The following is a 20,474-nucleotide window of genomic DNA, read 5'->3' as shown; positions in this document are numbered from 1 at the left end:
CAAAATACCCAACCAGTCTCTTTATCTGATAATTTGGAGAACTACAAGTGGAATGAAAGAATAAGACAAATGAATAAAGTATAATTTTAGCTTTAGATTAAAAAGACACAAGAGAACCAGGGCTTTATCATATTTGAATAGCATGGGTTTGGCCAACATTCAACTCTGAGGAAGCACTTTTCATTTCCTTGAAGCACTGAGTGCAACAGAGGTATGGTAGCTAGAGAAGGCACAAAGACGGAATTATTAGCAGAGGGGCTCCACTGACAGCTAGACAGCTGTGCTTCTCTTTCTGCCGTGGCAGCAAATGGCACGGAGCGCTGCCAGAGCAGGGTTGATTACAGAAGATTTACAGCCTGACGCATATTCTTACTGAGGTACCTTCACGTTCTTACATTTTAAGACTTTATGCTAACTGTCTTTGGCAAATGCCAATCAGCTTGAATTTTTCTCCTTTTGAATATCTCTCCTCCTTAGAAGATTAAGAAAGATTACAACTTTGTAAATGCTACAATATCCATTCAACTAACAAAAGTTATATTAAGCCTCTATCAACCAGGCCCACTATGAGCCAACATGTGGAGCCTGTGCACTCTGATTTTATATACAATTTAAGGAGGAGTGGTAATATCCCTTCAAAACCTTTAGCATTTAGAAGTGGCTGCTATAAGCCCAAGAGCAAAAAGAGGGACAAATTACAGAGAGGCATTAACAGATTAAACATGACATAATGCACCCACAAGACCTCCGAGCATTTTATGGTTTTTTCACAAATGGACAAACAATCCTACAACTTCCACAGCATAATAAATGATGCTTATAATGACCTGAATTAAAAAGAAAAACCGAAATTATTTTCAATTTATTGTAAATAAAAAGGTGAGAAAGTAGGAAATACATTTTAGGGCAAAATTTAAACTGCAGGGAAAAACTGACCATGTGTTTGGAAATTAGCTAAATGGAATTCTGTTCAAAATAATTCATTCTCTTAAGACTTCCAGGTTAACACAGTTTCACTGTTACCACAGCAATTTATTTTAATAAAGAAAATCTCAACCTATATATAACAGTCAATTTTATTTTCCTTTTAATATTTTTTATAGCTACATGTATCCAATTATATAGAATGGCAGTAAATATCTTATTCATTGTCAGGTTCATTTTCATATATTTCATTTGCTGACATCTTCAAGATACTATTAATTTCTATATCTCTAATCTGGAGTCCTGTCTCTGTGAATTCTGTAAAATCACATGGTAATATCACTATATAAAGGTAATGACTTCACTGCCAAGTGAAATAAAAGGTGAACACTGTAAACTTAAAATAACCAATCTAAGGATATAAACACTTTTGAGTTCTACAAAACCAATCCCTTTCGAGGAATTCCCTGGCAGTCCAGGGGTTAGGACTCTTACTGAAGGGGCCCTGGGTTTGATCCCTGGTTGGCAAAAACCAAGATCCTGCAGCTGCACAGCACAGCAGAACAGAAACCAAAATCAATCACTTTCCGCTGGTCCTTTATGACAGGAAACTGAACACGTCTACTGTAACATAAGTTCCACCCCTCACAGCAACTTATTCTTCACATATAATGTCCTTAGGTTAAATATAGGAAGGAATATTTAAATCTTTTATTCTGGATTTTATATTATTTAAATATTGAGACAGTATGATGGAAAACATAGAGAAAAATCTTTAAGAAGACCCCCACCCCCCGCAAGACTTCACCTCTACCTTCAATGTCCCACTCACTGAGCATTTACAATTTTTCCTATTCAGCCACCTGCACCCTCCTCCTCATAGCAAAAGTGCCTGTTCTGCTTGGCCGGAAACATCCCTTCCCACGTGGGGAGCCTGATCAGTGGATTCCTTCCCATTGGTATCTTGGCGATTTTTTCTGAGAAGGGACATTAACCAACTGTACAGTCCCTAGTGCAGAACTTTTATTTGAGCTACTGGGGACTAGTCCTCTTATACCCACGGGGAGCCTGAGAATGGGATTAAAAAAGCAGACCAATGAGGACAGAAAAAAACCTGTTCTGGTGACACCGTTTGAGCCCTGATCAAACCGAATCTGTACGCTTAGAACTTGTCTCAACATTCCAATGACAAATTTCAAAACTGAAAGTCTTGCTGCTACTGCTAGACCTCTGGCTACTTTTCTTGAGGACCTCTGTCCAGGGTGTCTTCTAATCCTCCTGGCTCTTTTGGGAGCCTCTGTGCCTCTGTACATGCTAATTCCCCTACTTGGAATGCATTTCTTTTCTTATGTTTTTGATGGCCAACTGACTTGGCTCCACTGACATTTATTTCTTTTTGTGTGTGTGAAACCATCCTTCTCTTGAGCTTCCACAGTACTTTATATATACTTCTGTATTAACATTTATTACATTCTTTATTGTATGGGTGTCTTCCTAAAGAAATATTTTTTAAATTCCTCTTTCTACCCTCAGTATTTATATGCTTTCGTGTACATGTTAGGTACATAACAGGCTTCCCTGGTGGCTCATATGGTAAAGAAACTGCCTGCAATGCAGGAGTCCTGGGTTTGATCCCTGGGTCAGGAAGATTCCCTAGAGAAAGGGACAGCAACCCACTCCAGTATTCTTGCCTGGAGAATTCCATGGACAGAGGAGCCTGGCAGGCTACAGTTCACTGGGTCACAAAGACATGATTGAACAACTAACACCTACTTATTTAGGTACATGATACATTGTTGATTGTTTGATGGAAAGTATCTGACATTACATTTGTTAGATTCTCTATCTCCTAAGGCATCATGGCTCACTGATGACTATCTGGAAAGAAGGTTAAGTGGCTAAGCCATCAGGAATCAGGAAAAAATAAGCCTTTGACCTGCCCATGACCAGCTCTGTGACGGTTAAAGCAAATCACCTTTTCTGCCAGGGCTCCTGTTTCCTTCTCTATAAACTGAGGGAGCCCAACCTAATGACTTCTAAAAATTCCTGACGTTTTCCAAATTCTACCTCTATAAAAGATTGAACACTATTATTAAAGTATCACTTTTAACCAGTCTAAACCACTGAAGTAATCTGATATTCAAATGAACGAAGTTGTCATTCTTTCAGTTTGCTCATACAAACGTGTACTTTCTTTCAGTTAAGTTCAGTCGCTCAGTTGTGTCCGACTCTTTGCGACCCCATGAATCGCAGCACACCAGGCCTCCCTGTCCATCACCAACTCCCAGAGTTCACTCAAACTCACGTCCATCGAGTCAGTGATGCCATCCAGCCATCTCATCCTCTGTCGTCCCCTTCTTCTCCTGCCCCCAATCCCTCTCAGCATCAGGGTCTTGTCCAATGAGTCAACTCTTTGCATGAGGTGGCCAAAGTATTGGAGTTTCAGCTTTAGCATCAGTCCTTTCGAAGAAATCCCAGGACTGATCTCCTTTAGGATGGACTTTAGGCAGGGACTATTTCCAAAGACACAGTTAAGAGCTTCTTTTCAACTGTCAATTTGTCAAATGACACCAAGGCTCCAGTGAGCAGTGGCTATTTCTGATGTTAAGTTGCTCACTGTATCACAGACAAAGTCAGCCCTCTCTGTCTTCATGATGCTTAATTCTAAAGTTCCAATTTAAAACTTAGTAACAAAATAATCTTTTTTTCTGATTTACAGGCTAAATATATATGGTATATGAAAACAGACACGTTACAGACAATCTAAAGAAGAAAGTTAGAATTACTTGAACTTTCAACTTCAGAGATACCTGCTGTCAAATATATTTATCAGGGTAACTTCTCAGCATTTATATACATATATAGCTATGCATATACTGTTAAAAAAATCAGATAATGTATCTACTCTATTATATCCTTTCCCTCTCTCTTCTTCTCTAAATTTTATCAGACTTCTTTCCCAATAAATACAGGTTTACATTATCATATTTAGCAGATGACCTTTATGTTAAACAGTAACAACTGCAACCTGGGCAACAACAACAATTAAATTAAAGTCATTTACTCAAGTTGCTACTAAAATTTACGCTCTCCTTTTAACAATACTGGGATAAGTATCCTTATACCTAAACTGTTTGAAAGTCAAAGTCGCTCAGTCGTGTCCGACTCTTTGCAAACCCATGGACTATACAGTCCATAGAATTCTTCAGGCCAGAATACTGGAGCAGATAGCCTTTCCTTTCTCCAGGGGATCTTCCCAACCAAGGGATTGAACCCAGTTCTCCCACACTGCAGGCGGATTCTTTACCAGCTGAAACACCAGGGAAGCCCAAGAATAGTGGAGTGGGTAGCCTATCCCTTCTCCAGCGGATCTTCCCGACCGAGGAATCAACCGGGGTCTTCTGCATTGCGGGTGGATTCTTTACCAACTGAGCTACCAGGGAAGCCCCTAAATTTTTTGAATAGCTATTAAATTGTTTCCTTCCCAGAATGGGGATTGTTGGGACTGGCTTCTAAAAGTTGTATTTTTTACTAGCTTTTCTCCAGAATAGTTCAATCAGCTGAAATTTACAACAACAGTAACTGAGTTTCTATACACTCAGAAACACAAGAAAAGCATGAACATATTTTAATTTCTTTGTCAGCCATATGCATTTTTGCCTTTTAAACACTTATAAAAAAATCTTTCTTTAAAATCCATCTGACAGTTTATACATTGCAGTTTATGAATGGTGCTTTCTAGCTGGATGATTATTCTCTTCTGGTTTGTGTTTTCTGACCTTTTCTACAGTGAACACGTATACTTAAATTTACAAAGTATTAATTTTCTTTAAAGAGCTATGAACAGGTCATCTTGTTAAAATGAAACTTTATATAGTGCTATGCAACATGTCTTCTTGTATTTAAAAAAAAAAAAAAAAAAACAACTGTAATGACAAGTATAAGCTCCGATTTGAGAAACAATCTTTAGCTTTCCCTTAAATATACACAGAGAAAAAGACTCCTCACACAGGCCTGGGGCCAAACAGTCAAAAAGACAGTATCTATTGTATTTCTTATTCCTTTCTCCCCTCACATTTTCATTCTTATCTCAAATCTAGTTCACAATGACGGCCTAAGGGCCCTCAGCTCTGCGGCCCGGTCAGGTTCCTGCAGTTGCCAGTGCGAAGGGCTCTGGAGGGACAGGATGAGAGAGGCAGAAAAGACTGCTGCTGGACTTTGCATGCAACTCTCTCTTCAGAATTTAAGTCCAACTATTGTGGCCTTTCAGGGCTAGAGAAGCTCAAGTTCACAAAATACCAGTTTAGCCTGGACTCTTAAGAGAGACTTACACAACTTCCTGGCTGTAATAATTGCCAAAAAATGTAACATTTTCTAGACCTTTTACTAGAAAAATGTAATTGTATCAGATCAATAAAATGCTACTGTTATGAACTGTCAAGATTTGAAAATAAATTTTTATTAAAGATGACTTTTTTCCACTCTCAGAGTACTTGTAGAGTATTTTAATAAGAAATAAAAAACCAGCCTCAATTTTATAGAATACCAAGTTACCAAACTAAAATTCAACTTTAAAGAAATAAAAATGTTGAATCCTGACCATCACATGAATTTTTATGGCCTTATATCCCTATTTTTTAAAGTTACCCTCAATTAGATTTCATCATTTTCAGTTCTTGGAAGACACAGTTGTAAATACTTAAACTGACATAAAATAATCTAGGTATTTGAAGTATTAAATATACAGCTATAATCTAGATCTGAACATATCATTAGAGCATTCATGTCAATCACCATTTTCTCAACTGATCAGCAAGTAACCATTTTTGACATGAGCAACTAATGAACAACTTTTTATAAGAGTCATCAGTCTACATTTTCTGATTTATTTCACCAAAAAGGATACAAACAACATAATGAATAAAGTAGACAACTTACAGCCTCACAAGAAAAGAAAACGAAACACTGAGTCAGGACCCCAGAGTCATGAACATTTCCGATCTGTGTACTTAACGATATTCTTGTAAACACATACAGAAACAATGCAGCTGTACAGTTAGAGTGGATGTATATGTAACTCAGAAGTGGTTTTTCTTTCAGGCAGAAAATACCAAACACAGAACAATGACGCAACAAAGATGTCCATGTGCTAATCTCCAAACGTGTGAATATGTTAGGATACATGGCAGAAAGTGAAGAGGAACTAAAAAGCCTCTTGATGAAAGTGAAAGAGGAGAGTGAAAAAGTTGGCTTAAAGCTCAACATTCAGAAAACGAAGATCATGGCATCTGGTCCTATCACTTCATGGGAAATAGATGGGGAAACAGGGGAAACAGTGGCTGACTTTTTTGGGCTCCTAAATCACTGCAGATGGTGACTGCAGCCATGAAATTAAAAGACACTTACTCCTTGGAAGAAAAGTTATGACCAACCTAGATAGCATATTCAAAAGCAGAGACATTACTTTGCCGACTAAGGTCCGTCTAGTCAAGGCTATGGTTTTCCCTGTGGTCATGTATGGATGTGAGAGTTGGACTGTGAAGAAGGCTGAGCACCGAAGAATTGATGCTTTTGAACTGTGGTGTTGGAGAAGACTCTTGAGAGTCCCTTGGACTGCAAGGAGATCCAACCAGTCCATTCTGAAGGAGATCAGCCCTGGGATTTCTTTGGAAGGAATGATGCTAAAGCTGAAACTCCAGTACTTTGGCCACCTCATGCGAAGAGTTGACTCACTGGAAAAGACTCGGATGCTGGGAGGGATTGGGGGCAGGAGAAGGGGACCACAGAGGATGAGATGGCTGGATGGCATCACTGACTCGATGGACGTGAGTTTGAGTGAACTCCGGGAGTTGGTGATGGACAGGGAGGCCTGGCGTGCTGCGATTCATGGGGTCGCAAAGAGTCGGACACGACTGAGCGACTGAACTGAACTGAACTGAACAAGGCAAAGGGAATTAAGGTCACTGATTGAGTTAAGGCTGCCAGTCAGATTACCTTAATTAAGCAAGCTAGAGAGTGTCACCTAGATTATGCAACAAGTGGGCCCAATGTAATTACAGGATCCTTAAAAGTGGAAGAGGAAGGTCACAGAGAGAGATGCAAGGTTGCTGGCTTTGAAGATGCAATAAAATGGGATTGGAAGCTGAGGACTACAGGTGGTTTCCAGAAACTGGGAAAAGCAAGGAAATGGACTTTCCCCTAGAACCTCTACAAAGACAGGCAGTGCTGCTGTCCCTTTGACTTTAGCTCAGTGAAACACCTACAGGACTGTGAGATAATAAATCTGTGCTATTTTAAGCCACTCAATTTGTGGTCATTTTTAATGACAGCAATAGAAAACTAACACAAGAATCTAGTAAGTACCAGACATAATACCAGGCACTTTGGTGATGAAAAAACATGTGCACCAGAGGGATGCTATGGACTGAACTGTGTCCCCCCTTATAAATTCATATGTAGAAGTCCTATAGTGTATATATAGTGAAGTCGCTCAGTCATATCTGACTCTTTGCAACCCCATGGACTGTAGCCTACCAGGCTCCTCTGTCTAAGGGATTTTCCAGGCAATAGTCCTGGAGTGGATTGCGATTTCCTTCTCCAAGGGGTCTTCCCAACCCAGGAATCGAACCTGGGTCTCCCGCATTGTAGACAGACACTTTACCATCTACCGGAGACTGGACCTTTGGGAAGTAATTGGATTTAGATGAGGGTCATGAGGTTGGGGGCCTTCCCTGATGGTTCAGCGGTAAAGGATTCACCTGTCAATGCAGGAGATTCAGGTTCAATCACTGGGTAGGGAAAATCCCCTGGAGAAGGAAATGGCAACCCACTCCAGTATTCTTTTCTGGGAAATCCCATGTACAGAGGAGCTTGGCAGTCTACAGTCCATGGGGCTGCAAGAGTCAAACACGACGGAGCGACTAAACGACAACGTGAGACTGGGGCCCTCACGGCGGGACTGGTGCTCTTGTAAGCTTAAGGAGGTACCAGAGAGCTTGTCTTCTCTTTTGCTCTGCCATGAGAGGGAGGAGGAAGATGTAACTGTCTGCAAGCCAGAAAGAGAGGTCTCACTAGAAACCCAACCATGCTGGCACTCTGATTTTGGATTCCAGCCTTTAGAACTGTGAGAAAATAAGCCTTGGTTGTTTAAGTCACCAGTTTATGGCATTTTGTTATGGCAGCCCAAGCTAAGACAAGCTGGGAAAGATGGAGCACAGGAGGAGAAGGTGGCAACACAGGACAAGATGGTTCAGACAGCATCACTGACTCAATGGACGTGAGTTTGAGTAAGCTCTGGGAGACAGTGAAGGACAGGGAAGCCTGGCATGCTGCAGTCCACGGGGTCAAAAAGAGTCTGACACGACTTAATGACTGAACAACAAAAAGCTACGACAGATTTGCCAATCAAATATTGGAAAATTAAAATCAGGGCCAGAAAATAAACCTTAGTAACTTCATCATTATTCAGATGATGGCAAACTCAATGGCCAGGAAATGACTCTGCTATTTCATACTGGAAAATGATAGTCTATAAGAGACAACTGGAAAAAGTTCAACTTGATTATTCATCAAAATAGTGGCAGTATTAACCATGGGGGAAAAGAAGTCAGCTTGACTAATCTCTTTTATTGCAGTCCCAGCAACTGTAAAATAAACATTAATGACAAAGGTTTAATTTTGTCTATGAAGATGAAAAAAATCTAACTGAAGCTCCCTTTCTGTTCTTATTTCCACTGATGGTCACAATACTGTTTAGCTAAAGGCAGTGGATAGAGGTCTTTCATTAGAACTGGATTATGAAATTTTTTTTGCACATCCCAAACACTGTTGACACAGTCTGCTAAGAGAACAATTTAGCAAATTTAAGAAAATTAAATATATGCATTTGCATGTTCACCCTCTGCAAGAATGTCTGTAGTAGTAAAAATATGGAAACAATCTAAATGTCCATCATTAGGGAACTGCTTAAATAAATTACAGAACATCCATACAACCCAACACTATGCATGCTTAAGAGAAAAAAGGGTAGCCTTCTATTTCTGATATGGACAGATGTCTAAGTCTTCTGAAGTGAATAAAAGCTAACAGTGAGACCAAATGTTCCTAGTCTCGTATTTTTTAAAAAAACAAACAAAAAAACTGTGTGTTTGCAAATGCACAGAAACTTTAGGGAAGAATACACAAATAATTCTAGTTGTTTCCAGAAGAGAGACTATGGGTAGTCATGAAATTCTAACTTTTCATTTTATAACAAACTAAATAGTGCGAAAAACTTTTAATTATCATATATTTTATAGTCTTTAGTTCAATTTAAAACTAAAAAATTTTAAAGAAAATTTTTAATATTTATGAGTATTTGTTTTACAAATAAAATTATAGAAATATTTTTCTTTATGTTAGTAGCAACGTTTAGCGCTGTAGAAAAGAGAAGAGGGTTTAGAATCTGATCTGAGCTTGAGTTCACACTCTGCCACTTCCTACCTGCATGGCCTCAGGCTAATAATTTAACCACATTCTTTCTAAAATTTTTTAATAAAAGATCAGTACCACATTTTCCTGAGTCTGTATGATGATAAAACGAGATAATGAATATGAAAACATTTGGTAAAGGGTTCAGTGAATTACAGACATTAAATGGTTTTTATTACAATCAAAGTTACCTGGTGATATCCTAAATTATGAGTCACTTCCATGTATGACTATAAAAAATGCAAACTCTATTAAGGCAGGGACTTTATCTCCCTCACAGCTGCATTTCAATTTCCTAACACAAAAAGCATCCAAGCATGTACTGAATGAGTGACCCAAGTGTGCCAAGAGCAGTGATGGACACACGAAAAGCACTCGGCAAATACTTGCTCCCATAAAAACTTCCCTGACTCCACCTGACCACTGCTGTCATGTACTGCTCTCTTAGGTTCTATCTAAAGATTAACTACCCATCTCAATTCCCCACCAAACAATCAGACTGAAGGTGGAAAGGCTTGACCTTTGGGGACAGAGCCTCTTGCCAGTCACCTGATTTTAACTGAAATAACTAAGTTCCTCAGAGAGAAAATGAAGGCTGAAAACGTTAGTAAATATATAAGTGAGTTCTTTTCAAGTTAGACTCATGAAGCAGTTACTACTGACTAAGCAAACATGGGAAGCACAACAGTGTGAATTCCAAATAGTATGTCTTGAAAGCAAAATATAAAGTGACTTACCTACATTTATACAATATTCAATTAACTCAAGTAATGCCGCAGGGGCTTCCCCAGTGGCTCAGGGCACAGTAAAGAATCTGCCTGCAATGGAGGAGACCCGGGGTTGACCCCTGAGCTGGGAAGATCCTCTGGAGGAGGAAATGGCAGCCCAGTTCAGTATTCTTGCCTGAAAAATCCATGGACAGAGGAGCCTGGCAGGCTACATTTCACAGAGCTATAAGAACCTGGACACGACTGAGCAGCTATGCACACACACAAATGTCACAATCTCAAATACGAGCTCGAGTGTACCATAAGGTTGGAGAAGCAAGATATCCAAAATAGCCAAGAGGAGAGCAGATTATCTGAGGCACCATTTTACAATTCTGGGTTAGACATTCCATGTGCTTAAAAAATTCTTAGGCTGTCCAGACCTCGCACTGGTAATGGGGAGAATGAGTGAATTAGCTTGGCTCCTTTAAAGTAAATGCACCTCCCTCCTCCAGACTATTACAGCAATGGTGGCCCTTCAGTATGCCCATATGAGATGCGGGAGCTAATACAGGAGTAATCACTGCTTGCACACACAGATGTGCCTACACTCTCTCTTTCACTTCTTCAGTGTTTCCTGAGTGTGCATCATGTGTCAGCGCACTGTTTTAAGCACTGGGTTACTTCACTGAACAAAGCTGTTGCCTTCACAGAGCTTATTATGTTCTTGCAGAGAGACATGCAATAAAGTGTATGTTACAATATAGTGCCAGCGATAAATACCATGAAGAAACATACAGAAGACAGAGTGAGGAAAGAGATGCTGTTTTAGACAGTCTGGTCAGAAATGGGGGACATGAGAACAGAGGCCTGAGAGAAGAGAAAGGATGAGCCATGTTGATGTCTGCAGAAAAGTGTTTCACGTAGAGGAAGGAGCAAAGGCAAAGGTCTTGGTCAACCCAAAACAAGTGAACTTGGTACTCTGAAAACCAGCTAAAGGCCAATATGACCGAACACAGCACACAAGGAAAGTAGCATCAGGGCAGAGAGGTGGCCAAGAGCCAGGTCCCAGATCCTGCAGGGCCTACAGGTCCTGGTGAAAACTAGGTTTTAGTGTTTAAGCGTTTAAGTGACGGGAAACCACTGAAGGTTTTCTGAGACTCTTTGCTTCCCTTCCTCCAAGACTCCTCAAGGAGTGGCACGACCAAAACTTTTGCTTTTTAAAAGATCACTTTGGTTGCTCTAGGGAGAACAGACTCTATGCAGCAAACAGAGAAACAAGCAGACCTATTAGGCGGTTACTGCAGAGGTTCAGGAGAAGACGATCGCCTGGACTAGGCTTGGGAAAGTAGAGGTGGAATGACCCGGCAGGATTCAGAATGCATTTCGGAAGTTGACAGGTTGCCGATAGACTGGGTATGAGATGTGACAGGAAAGAGTTAAGGACAATACCAAGATTTGGGGGCATGAACCATCTGGTAACAGGTGTGGTGGGGCGGGAAATCCAGGGTTCAATTTAGCACAGGATACACGCATGGTGTCTATTCGACAGTCAGGTGGAGAGGCTGAGTAGGCAGCTGGCTGCACGAACTGGAGTTCAGGGTGAGACTGCAGATAGGGTCCAGGGACTGCAGATACAACACTGTATGCCATGAGATGGCATCAGATCATCTGGTGGGCACACGCACAGAGGGAAGAAATGGGGCACTCCAATATTTAAGACTAACAAACCAAAAAAGTTTAAATATTTAAAACTAACAAACCAAATTCAGCAGAAAAGAATGAGAGCTTGTGGCAGGGATTTAGAAGGAAAACCAGGAATATACATTCCGAAAGTCACGTAAAAAAAATAGTTTGATGAAGTCTGAGGGTAACTGCTGGGCTGCTAAGAGGTTCAGAAAGATGCCTCTGAACTGAGCACTGAATGAGGCAATATGGAAGGCCCTGGGAATTTTGACAAGAGTGGTGCGGATGAAGGACCGATCGGAATGGGTTTAAAAGAGACCCGTGTGGCGAGGAAGGGAGTCTGGAAGCGGACAAGTCTGCTGGCAGAGGGATTCCCCTTGCTCTTGCCCCCGTGGTGCACAGCTGAGATGCAGGCCCTGCCCACACCCAGCTCCCTACACCGTGGAGCGCAAAGCTGTTCTAATTTTTGACCTGACTTGCTGGCAAGTCCTCTTATTGCTGGCTGTCAGAGAGCCTTCTGTTCACTTCCACCAGCGCTGCTTTTCAACTGCAACAACTGCTGAACCCCACGGCTGATCTAATCCATCCTCAACAGTGCAGCTGCCAGCTCCCTCCTACTTCACCTCAGCCCTTTCTGATGCTTTTTCTGCTTTTCTTGTTTATCAGTTTCCTGTCGCTTCTTCCTACTTTTAATGACTGAGCAAGTGCTGACCTTTCAGATACGTCAGCGATGAGTGGATGACTTCTCTTGCATACACAGTCTGACCACCACAGAGAGGCATGAGCAATCTCTGAAATTATGGATCTCACCTGTGTACAGCAGGTCTCTGACGGCCTCGGGGCTGGTGCACGGATGGGTTACTTGGAGATTTCAAGACCTCCTGAGGCTTCCTTTAGGCTAGTCCCCAGCTGATTTCCACACTAGTTAGTACTGTAAGGCTTCATTCACATAATGGTAAATTTCTAAAAAGTGGGAACCACTTCTCATGCTTCCTTACATCATCCATTCAACAGATACCACTGCAGCCTCTGTGATGACACAGTGAGAGATACTGGAGCTGCAGAGAAGAATATAGCTACTCCCTTCACGGAGCATACAGCAGTCTAGTAGGACATTTACAAAAGTAAACGTGGAAAAGCGCAAAAGACACAACATGGCCGGGCAAATGCTCTCACAGGGGAATGCAGGATGCTCTGAAAACACCTTGAGAGAACAGCTTATTCCAATCTGTACATCAGAGAGGCGTCCCTGACAAACTGATGTTTAAGTTGTGATGAGTGTGAGTTAGGCGGACTGAGACATTTACAGGGAAGACCATGTACAAAGGCCCAGAAGTAAGTGAGAGCAGAGCATATTTGGGGATACTGACAAAAAACTTAAGTATGGCTAAGTGTGTTATGTGTGTACCTTCGGAAGTGAGAGTGGGGCCCTCAAGGATGAGCAGAGACAGGCTAGAGCGAAGGGAAGGCCAAAACTCAAGACATGTTGTTAACGAACCTCAACCATATTCTGGGGTATGTACTCATCTGTTTTAAAGGTGTTTTTTCTTGGGGAGTAATAATAAGTAGAGGTAGGAGGGCTTCATTCTGTGACTTTATATACTCCCATAGCATCGGGCATTTATTTTTACAATGCCACACATCAATTTTGTAACTCGAATTTTTAAACAAAGAAGGTTTTGAAAGATTATTCTAATTGTATTGTGGAGAAAATGGACTGGAAGCAAGACAGGACTAGAAGCAGAGAGAGCAGTTAGGAAGTCACAGCAATTAATGAGGCAGTGAGAATTAGAGCAATGCCAGTGGCTACGGAAAGAAACAGGATATAATTATAAAGTAAAACTGAAAAATGCTGGTAAGGAGGAGGGAGAAATGGGAAAGGACAACTAGACAAGTACTACCTGTTTGTCCGATGGTAGCAGTGGTCGCGGCAGATGGCGAACGCGGTGTCTTTCTTTAAGTTTGGGGAAACAGAGCATCACACAGGGGTAGGTGTAAAACAGTTTAGATTTGGTAATAAGAAGTTTGAAGTGCACAGAGGACGTTCAACGTGGAGTTAACACAGAAGTCTTGAACTTATAACTCTGGAGAAGAAAATCTGAGTTGTAGAAAGGTAGATATTCCAAGCATATATATGGTAACTGAAGTCCTGGGAAAGGATAAGACTGCCCAGGTATATGCAAAGAGTAAAAGAGAAGCTTGCAAAAAAAGGCAAAGGAAGAGCAAGATCTAAAACTGAATTTCTCATAATGTTCGGTGACCCATCTGCACCATAACCTCCTGAGGAGTTTGATTAAAATGTAAAGATCTTGGCTTCACCATCAACCTACTGAATCAGACACTCTCAGCAACCTGGGAATCAGCATCCTAAGCAGGCACCTTGGATTATTTCTGTGCACAGTCAAGTTTGAAAGCCAGGATCTAGAAGATAAGCAGAGGTGGAAGAGCCCCCTGTCCCCCAAAAAATGGTTCAAGAAGGAGGGGTGCTCTGCTCACCATCTAGGAAAAAATGAGAATTGTAGCCAATGGAAAAGAACATACCCTTCAAAGCACTGTGGGGTGGTGAAGAAAGGAAGCTGTCAATAAATATTTGTTCAATAAATTATTGGGAGAAGTACTTAAAGCTATGACCAATCTAGACAGCATATTAAAAGGCAGAGACATTCCTTTGCCAACAAAAGTCTGTCTAGCCAAAGCTATGGTTTTTCCAGTAGTCATGTATGGATGTGAGAGTTGGACTACAAATGAAGCTGAGCGCTGAAGAACTGATGCTTTTGAACTGTGGTGCTGGAGAAGACTCTTGAGAGCCCCTTGGACTGCAAAGAGATCTAACCAGTCAATCCTAAAGGAAATGAGTCCTGAATATTCATTGGAAGGATCGATGCTGAAGCTCCAATACTTTGGCCACCTGATGGGAAGAACTGACCACTGTAAAAGATCCTGATGCTGGGAAAGAATGAAGGTGGGAGGAGAAGGGGATGACAGAGGATGAGATGGTTGGATGGCTTCACCCACTAGATGGACATGAGTTTAAGTAAGCTCCGGGAGTTGGGAGTTGGTGATGGACAGGGAAGCCTGGTGTGCTTCAGTCCACGGAGTCGCAAACAGTTGGACATGACTAAGCGACTGAACTGAACTTAAAGCTGTAATTTATCTGTATATTTCCAAGCTATAACTACTCTCCCGTATAAACACAGTTAACACCTAGGTAATTTACACGAAGAAAAATAATAGTGGGAAATAGCTTTAAAAAATGCATTGTGTAAGAAACGCTTTGATGTCAACATTGAGGATAAATTCCAAAGATTTGGCAGGTGCCTGGCTAGTTAGTAACTAACTAGCATGACCTCTAGGTCCAAGTAAATCCCTGAAGTGTAAAAACACAGAAACAGTGCTCCGCGCCAAAAAGATGGGTTCCGTTTTGAAAAGCATTGAAATGAAGTTGTTAGCTCCACAGTACCATATGGATGCTTTCTCCCAGATTAACCAAATCACTTAACATGAGACCAAAATTAAACCACTCCTTCACTTACAAGTTAGTAAAGATCAGTAAATAAAGATTTAGCCAGTTTGTCCAACTAAATATAATAGCTCCTCCTTAGGGTATATTATAGTTGCTGAAATAGTTGCTCATCAACTGTTCTTTGCCAAGTTTGCTAGGCTTCAGGGCATTTTGTAGGAAGCCTTATTTGTTCTGAGCAGTTAAAATGATCTGAACTCTGAAGACATCCCCTTGATAAGAGGCAGAATGATTAAGTGACCCCAAATTAACTCACATCTATTTAGGAACCTTCTCCACCCACCCACCCCCAATTCGAAGTTATCATAAAACATTCTGCAAAGGTAAAGCAAACTGGAAAAGAGAAGACATTTTCTTCATTTGGTTTTATTTTTCTTTATATTCCTTCCTTTGTAGGTGTTATAACGGTTAAGAAAAACCAAACCACTTCAAACTGCATAAATTGCTCACTTGCACGCTACCACAAATAAATACATCTTTACTTCTTGCTACCACTAAATACCATTCATTAGTGTCTTCAGGTGACTTTCTCTCCTAGGAGTTGTACCATATATTCTTTAAGAATGTTTTCCAAATCTAAAATGCCAAGGGTTGATACTCTAAATTTTTAGGTTTTTAGACTTCCATTTATGAAAACACTATCAGAGGTAATAAATCCTGTGCTAGAAGTTCAAATTCTTGATTCAGTAAGTCCACAACTAAGTGGTAACATTTCAAAAATTGATCTGTAAGCTGCTGATTTGGAAAATAAAGCAAAAACTTCTCCAAAGAAGTGATATGACAAGGTGCATGCATGTGTGTGTGCATTCAGTTGCGTCCAACTCTTTGCAACCCCATGGACAGTAGCCCGCCAGGCTCCTCTGTCCATCGAATTTTCCAGACAAGAATACTGGAGTAGATTGCCACTTCCTACTCCAGGGGATCTTCCTGACCCAAGGGTCAAACACTAGAGGTTCTTAGGCTAATTCACAAAAGCTTATTTCACCTTCAATGCTGGTGAATTGCTAGACACTTTAGATTAAAAATGAAAATAGGGTTGTCTCCATACTAGTAATTAAGCAAAAAGAATTGTCAAAATGAAACAAACAAACAAAAATTTATCTTGAAGTCATACAAAAGATCCACTGCCCTGATTACACTGGAGATCCTCCTAGTAATTAGATTATAAAATCTCACACCTCAAGCCCATAGATCACAAGTTAAGAACTCCTGCTTAAAAAAAGTGAGAGAATCTTACTAATTTTCAGGTGCAGGGATACTAGTTCAGAAGTATGCCAAAGCCTGGAGCCTGGAGAAAAGCTGAGGTGGGGAGGAGTGCCTTTTCTTAGAAGTCCTCTGACTCAGTGGGAAATGGACTTAGTACTGGAGCATTTGCTTCACATCCCAGCTCCAGTAACTGCCTGGACAACGGAGTTCAGTGGCTCAGTAAACACAGAGCCTAAAAACATGGACGGTGTGCTTCCTAGACAGAGTGGGGACTGTGGAAAGGAACAATTCCCTGGGTTGCCATGCCAAGGACCAGACACCTGCTGCTACCAGAAGCAGTCCCAGCTTTGACTGTTAGGAAGTCTAATGTTCGCTTCCTGGCCCTGACTGAAAGACTCATTTCAACCCCTCTACAGATCCAGGCCTTCCAATATATATGGCAGGTTTACCACTCTGCAACTTAGGGGTGTCTATCTTTATCATCTAAGGCTTGAAACAGAAAAGCCAAAATAAATGTTATCTTCTTCTGGGAAATACTGCTTACTGTACTTAAAACTTTAACTATAATGGTGGAAAATGTTCCTATCTAAGTCTGTATTTTGGGCAGTTCAGATTTTTAATTCATGAGCACTTCACATTCACTCTGAAAACAATGACCTATTATACCTAATTTGGATAGGTTTAAATATTGTGTGAAGAGTTTCAAAAGGTATTTGCAAAGGTCTGCTATTTCAGTTTGTCCTTACCCCTTTCCCTAACTTTAAAAATGAAATCATGGAGCTCCCTGGTGGCCTTGTGCTTAAGATTTGGGGCTTTCATACTGGGGTTCAATCCCTGGTCAGTGAACTGAGATCCAGGAAGCTGCGTGGCACAGCCAGAATAAACAAATAAAAATGAAATCATACCACTGCTCTCAGCTAATACAACCAAAAACAAATAGAAAGGAGTTTGGCATTTCCGGTAAGACACAAGATATATACTAAATTAGTTGTGTTTCTGAAAGTATGAATAGATCTGAAAAAGTGAAAGTTTGCTCAGTCGTGTCCCAACTCTTTGTGACCCCATGGACTAGTCCATGGAATTCTCCAGGCCTGAATACTGGAGCGGGTAGCTGTTCCCTTCTGCAGGGGATCGTCCCAAATCAGGGATCGAACCAAGGTCTTCCGCATCTGCAATATATGCAAATTCATGTTCTAAAGAAATCTTTCAGTTCTTTGATAAATATATCTAAATGTGATAATTAATCTAAATCTAAATTAAGGTTTTGATTCTCCTGCATTCAAATTATGGACAGAAAAGACAGCATGGGTAAGGCACGCATAACTATCAGAGTGGAACTCAGGGGCCGGCCCTGATGCTCAGCTCTCACTTTAGTTACATGCGCTTTCCCCTCAGATTAAATCCAATTTCCCAGAAAAGACAGCATGGGTAAGGCACGCATAACTATCAGAGTGGAACTCAGGGGCCGACCCTGATGCTCAACTCTCACTTTATTTACATGCGCTTTCTCCTCAGATTAAATCCAATTTCCCAGAAAAGACAGCATGGGTAAGGCACGCATAACTATCAGAGTGGAACTCAGGGGCTGACCCTGATGCTCAACTCTCACTTTAGTTACATGTGCTTTCTTCTCAGATTAAATCCAACTTTCCTTCGCTTGGAGAAGGCAACGGCACCCCACTCCAGTACTCTTGCCTGGAAAATCCCATGGATGGAGGAGCCTGGTGGGCTGTAGTCCATGGGGTCGCTAAGAGTCGGACACGACTGAGCGACTTCACTTCACTTCCCCTTCGCTAGCCTCTTACTGTCACACTGTAGTCACCAACTTTACTTCTGGTATAAAATTTTGCAGTTGCCTGAACTTAACATTGTAATGTTATTTAGCAAAGTACTGGACAATTCACTGAAGAGGATCACTAAAAAAAGATGTAGTAAAGAAATCTTGCTTTCCTAACTTTAAGCCTAACTACAAATTATAGGGGTGACTTGGAAGAGACACAGATGATTCTGTAGATTTGCCCCTTTCTCAAGCAAGTTTCTAGTAACTTCCACCCTTCCCCACCAAAACCCGATGTGCAAAAAGAAAGGCCGTATTGAAGAAACAAAAACCGAATCAGATTCAACTTTCCCACTGCAATGTTCAGCATATATTACATTTCTACCAGCTTTCACTTTTCAGATAGGCCAGTTTCTCAGCTGAACAGCAAGACATCAAAATGGGAAGAAGTCAGGTGTCGGGGGTAATAAATAGCTGTGGCCAAAAACAACACTGCAAAAGAGCCAATAGGAGACAGTTCCCCCAAAAGCAGCAGGAGTGACTTAATTCCACATCCCCCTCCACCAGGGCCTCAGGGAAATCCTTTATTGGGAGACAGAAGGACAGAAGCAACCAGGACTCGCAGAAAAAATTTCCAATCTTCTGTTAGAAATGAATTTGTAAGTGTTGTCTAGGGTGTCTGAAACACACATATGTATTTTAAATCTCACTTGGTATGGCCATGAAAAGGAAATTTTTTTCTAATGCAATAACTTGGGTATAGAGAAACTACCACCCAGTATAAAGAAGTCAGCCTTTTCTCAGATATACACTGAAAGCCACTCACCGAAACCAACAATGACTTTTAAACTGCTTTATTCATTCATTATATTTAAGACAAAATTTGCCATCACACGGTGGCTCTAAATGTGAACTTCAGTTTACCCAAACGCAAGCCTGGCATTGTGCTCCTATCACCAAGCATTACAAACAACCCGCGACTTTTACAGGACAATGGTTAATACATTTCGGACCAGCGGACCAAATGAAATTGCATGGGGCACGCACATCACTCTGTAAATGTTCCCTGGACTTTACAGGACTTTACAGGTACATTAAATGTACCGAGTTTCTGCAGCAGAATACACACTCATGCATTCTTCAAGCATCAGCAGCATTCACAAAATACAGGCCATCAGAAAGTTATGTAAGAAAAGCAGCCTTTCCTCTGAGTAATTCATTCAACCTTCTAAGAAATCACATATCCTCCTTGCGGGGCCGGGTCAAAGGTACTAGGTAAAGAAACTGGGCAAAGAACACTAGGAAACCAGGGCAGTTTACGGCTGAAAAGATGCAGGCAACGCCACCAGAGGCATTCTCAAGCATTCCTTTGCAAACAGAGTGTGCGTGCGGTTTGTAATAAGCCCCTGCTGACCCGGGTAACGGTCCCAGCTGAAAGCACCCGAGCCTGACACGAACGCCAGCATGTGGGAGAGGAGACGAGGGAAGAAGCATTAGCTGACACACTGCCTGGGGGGCCGAAGCTGTCACCTCCTTGGGACTCGCGCACAGCCGGGCGCTGCCACCTGCTTTCTACTTCCTCGGGGAGGGCTGGTGACGCGTGGGCCCGAGAGGCACCAGGGAAGAAATAATGAATCCGGTTTCTAAAGCCAGAGCGCCAGAAAAGGTCCCCAGGGCCCGATCCCCTCACCGCTGGGCGACTCTCCACGAGCGGCGCGCGACCCCAGGGGTGGAAGGAAGCCTGAGAACTTGCAGACGGCAGAGGCCAGAGTCAGTCCACTAGCGGGGAATGGATGGGTCAGAGCGCGGGGGTCGCCCGAACCCCGACACCAGGACCGTGAGAAGGTAAGCCGGGGGCGGAGCCGCGCGGAGCCTAATACCCAGGGGCCGGGCCGGTCTGGGCAATCTTTTCCCCCCGGGCGAGGGCAGGCGGAGAGGGGCACCCTGGCCGCTACCTGCTGCTGGATCTTCCCGTCCTCCGTGACGACCCAGTGCGTGGTGGCGAAGGCCCCTCGAGCTGCTACACTCAGCAAGGCGGACAGGCTGAGGAACCAGCCTGGACTAGAGCACGGCGGCAGCTCGCACCGGCCGCGGACCCCTACTGCCACCGCCATCTTGCCCCCCCCGGCCCGGCGACTCGCACCGGAAGCGGAAGTGAGCCCTTGCCGTTCGCCATCTTGGGGAG

General features: G+C 42.1%; 1 protein-coding gene across 4 annotated transcripts in view; it reads right to left on the bottom strand.

Annotated features, from left to right (window-relative positions):
• The window catches only part of TTC17 (tetratricopeptide repeat domain 17), a 125,598-nt gene extending 105,124 nt beyond the window's left edge, over positions 1-20,474 (bottom strand). For 3 of the 4 annotated variants that reach the window (XR_011249252.1, XR_011249253.1, XM_069553945.1), the window contains exon 1: positions 20,245-20,471. Coding sequence is in view for 2 of the 4 variants with exons in the window: in XM_069553945.1 (XP_069410046.1) it covers positions 20,245-20,403 (159 nt within the window). In the remaining 2 variants the exon portion in view is untranslated. Of the gene's footprint in view, positions 1-20,244 lie in introns of all 4 variants that reach the window. The other variant, XM_069553943.1, reaches the window with a different exon arrangement.

The sequence above is a fragment of the Ovis canadensis genome, chromosome 15, assembly GCF_042477335.2.
Source record: "Ovis canadensis isolate MfBH-ARS-UI-01 breed Bighorn chromosome 15, ARS-UI_OviCan_v2, whole genome shotgun sequence".
Lineage (NCBI taxonomy): Eukaryota > Metazoa > Chordata > Mammalia > Artiodactyla > Bovidae > Ovis > Ovis canadensis.
This window is presented reverse-complemented; position numbering and strand designations above follow the sequence as displayed.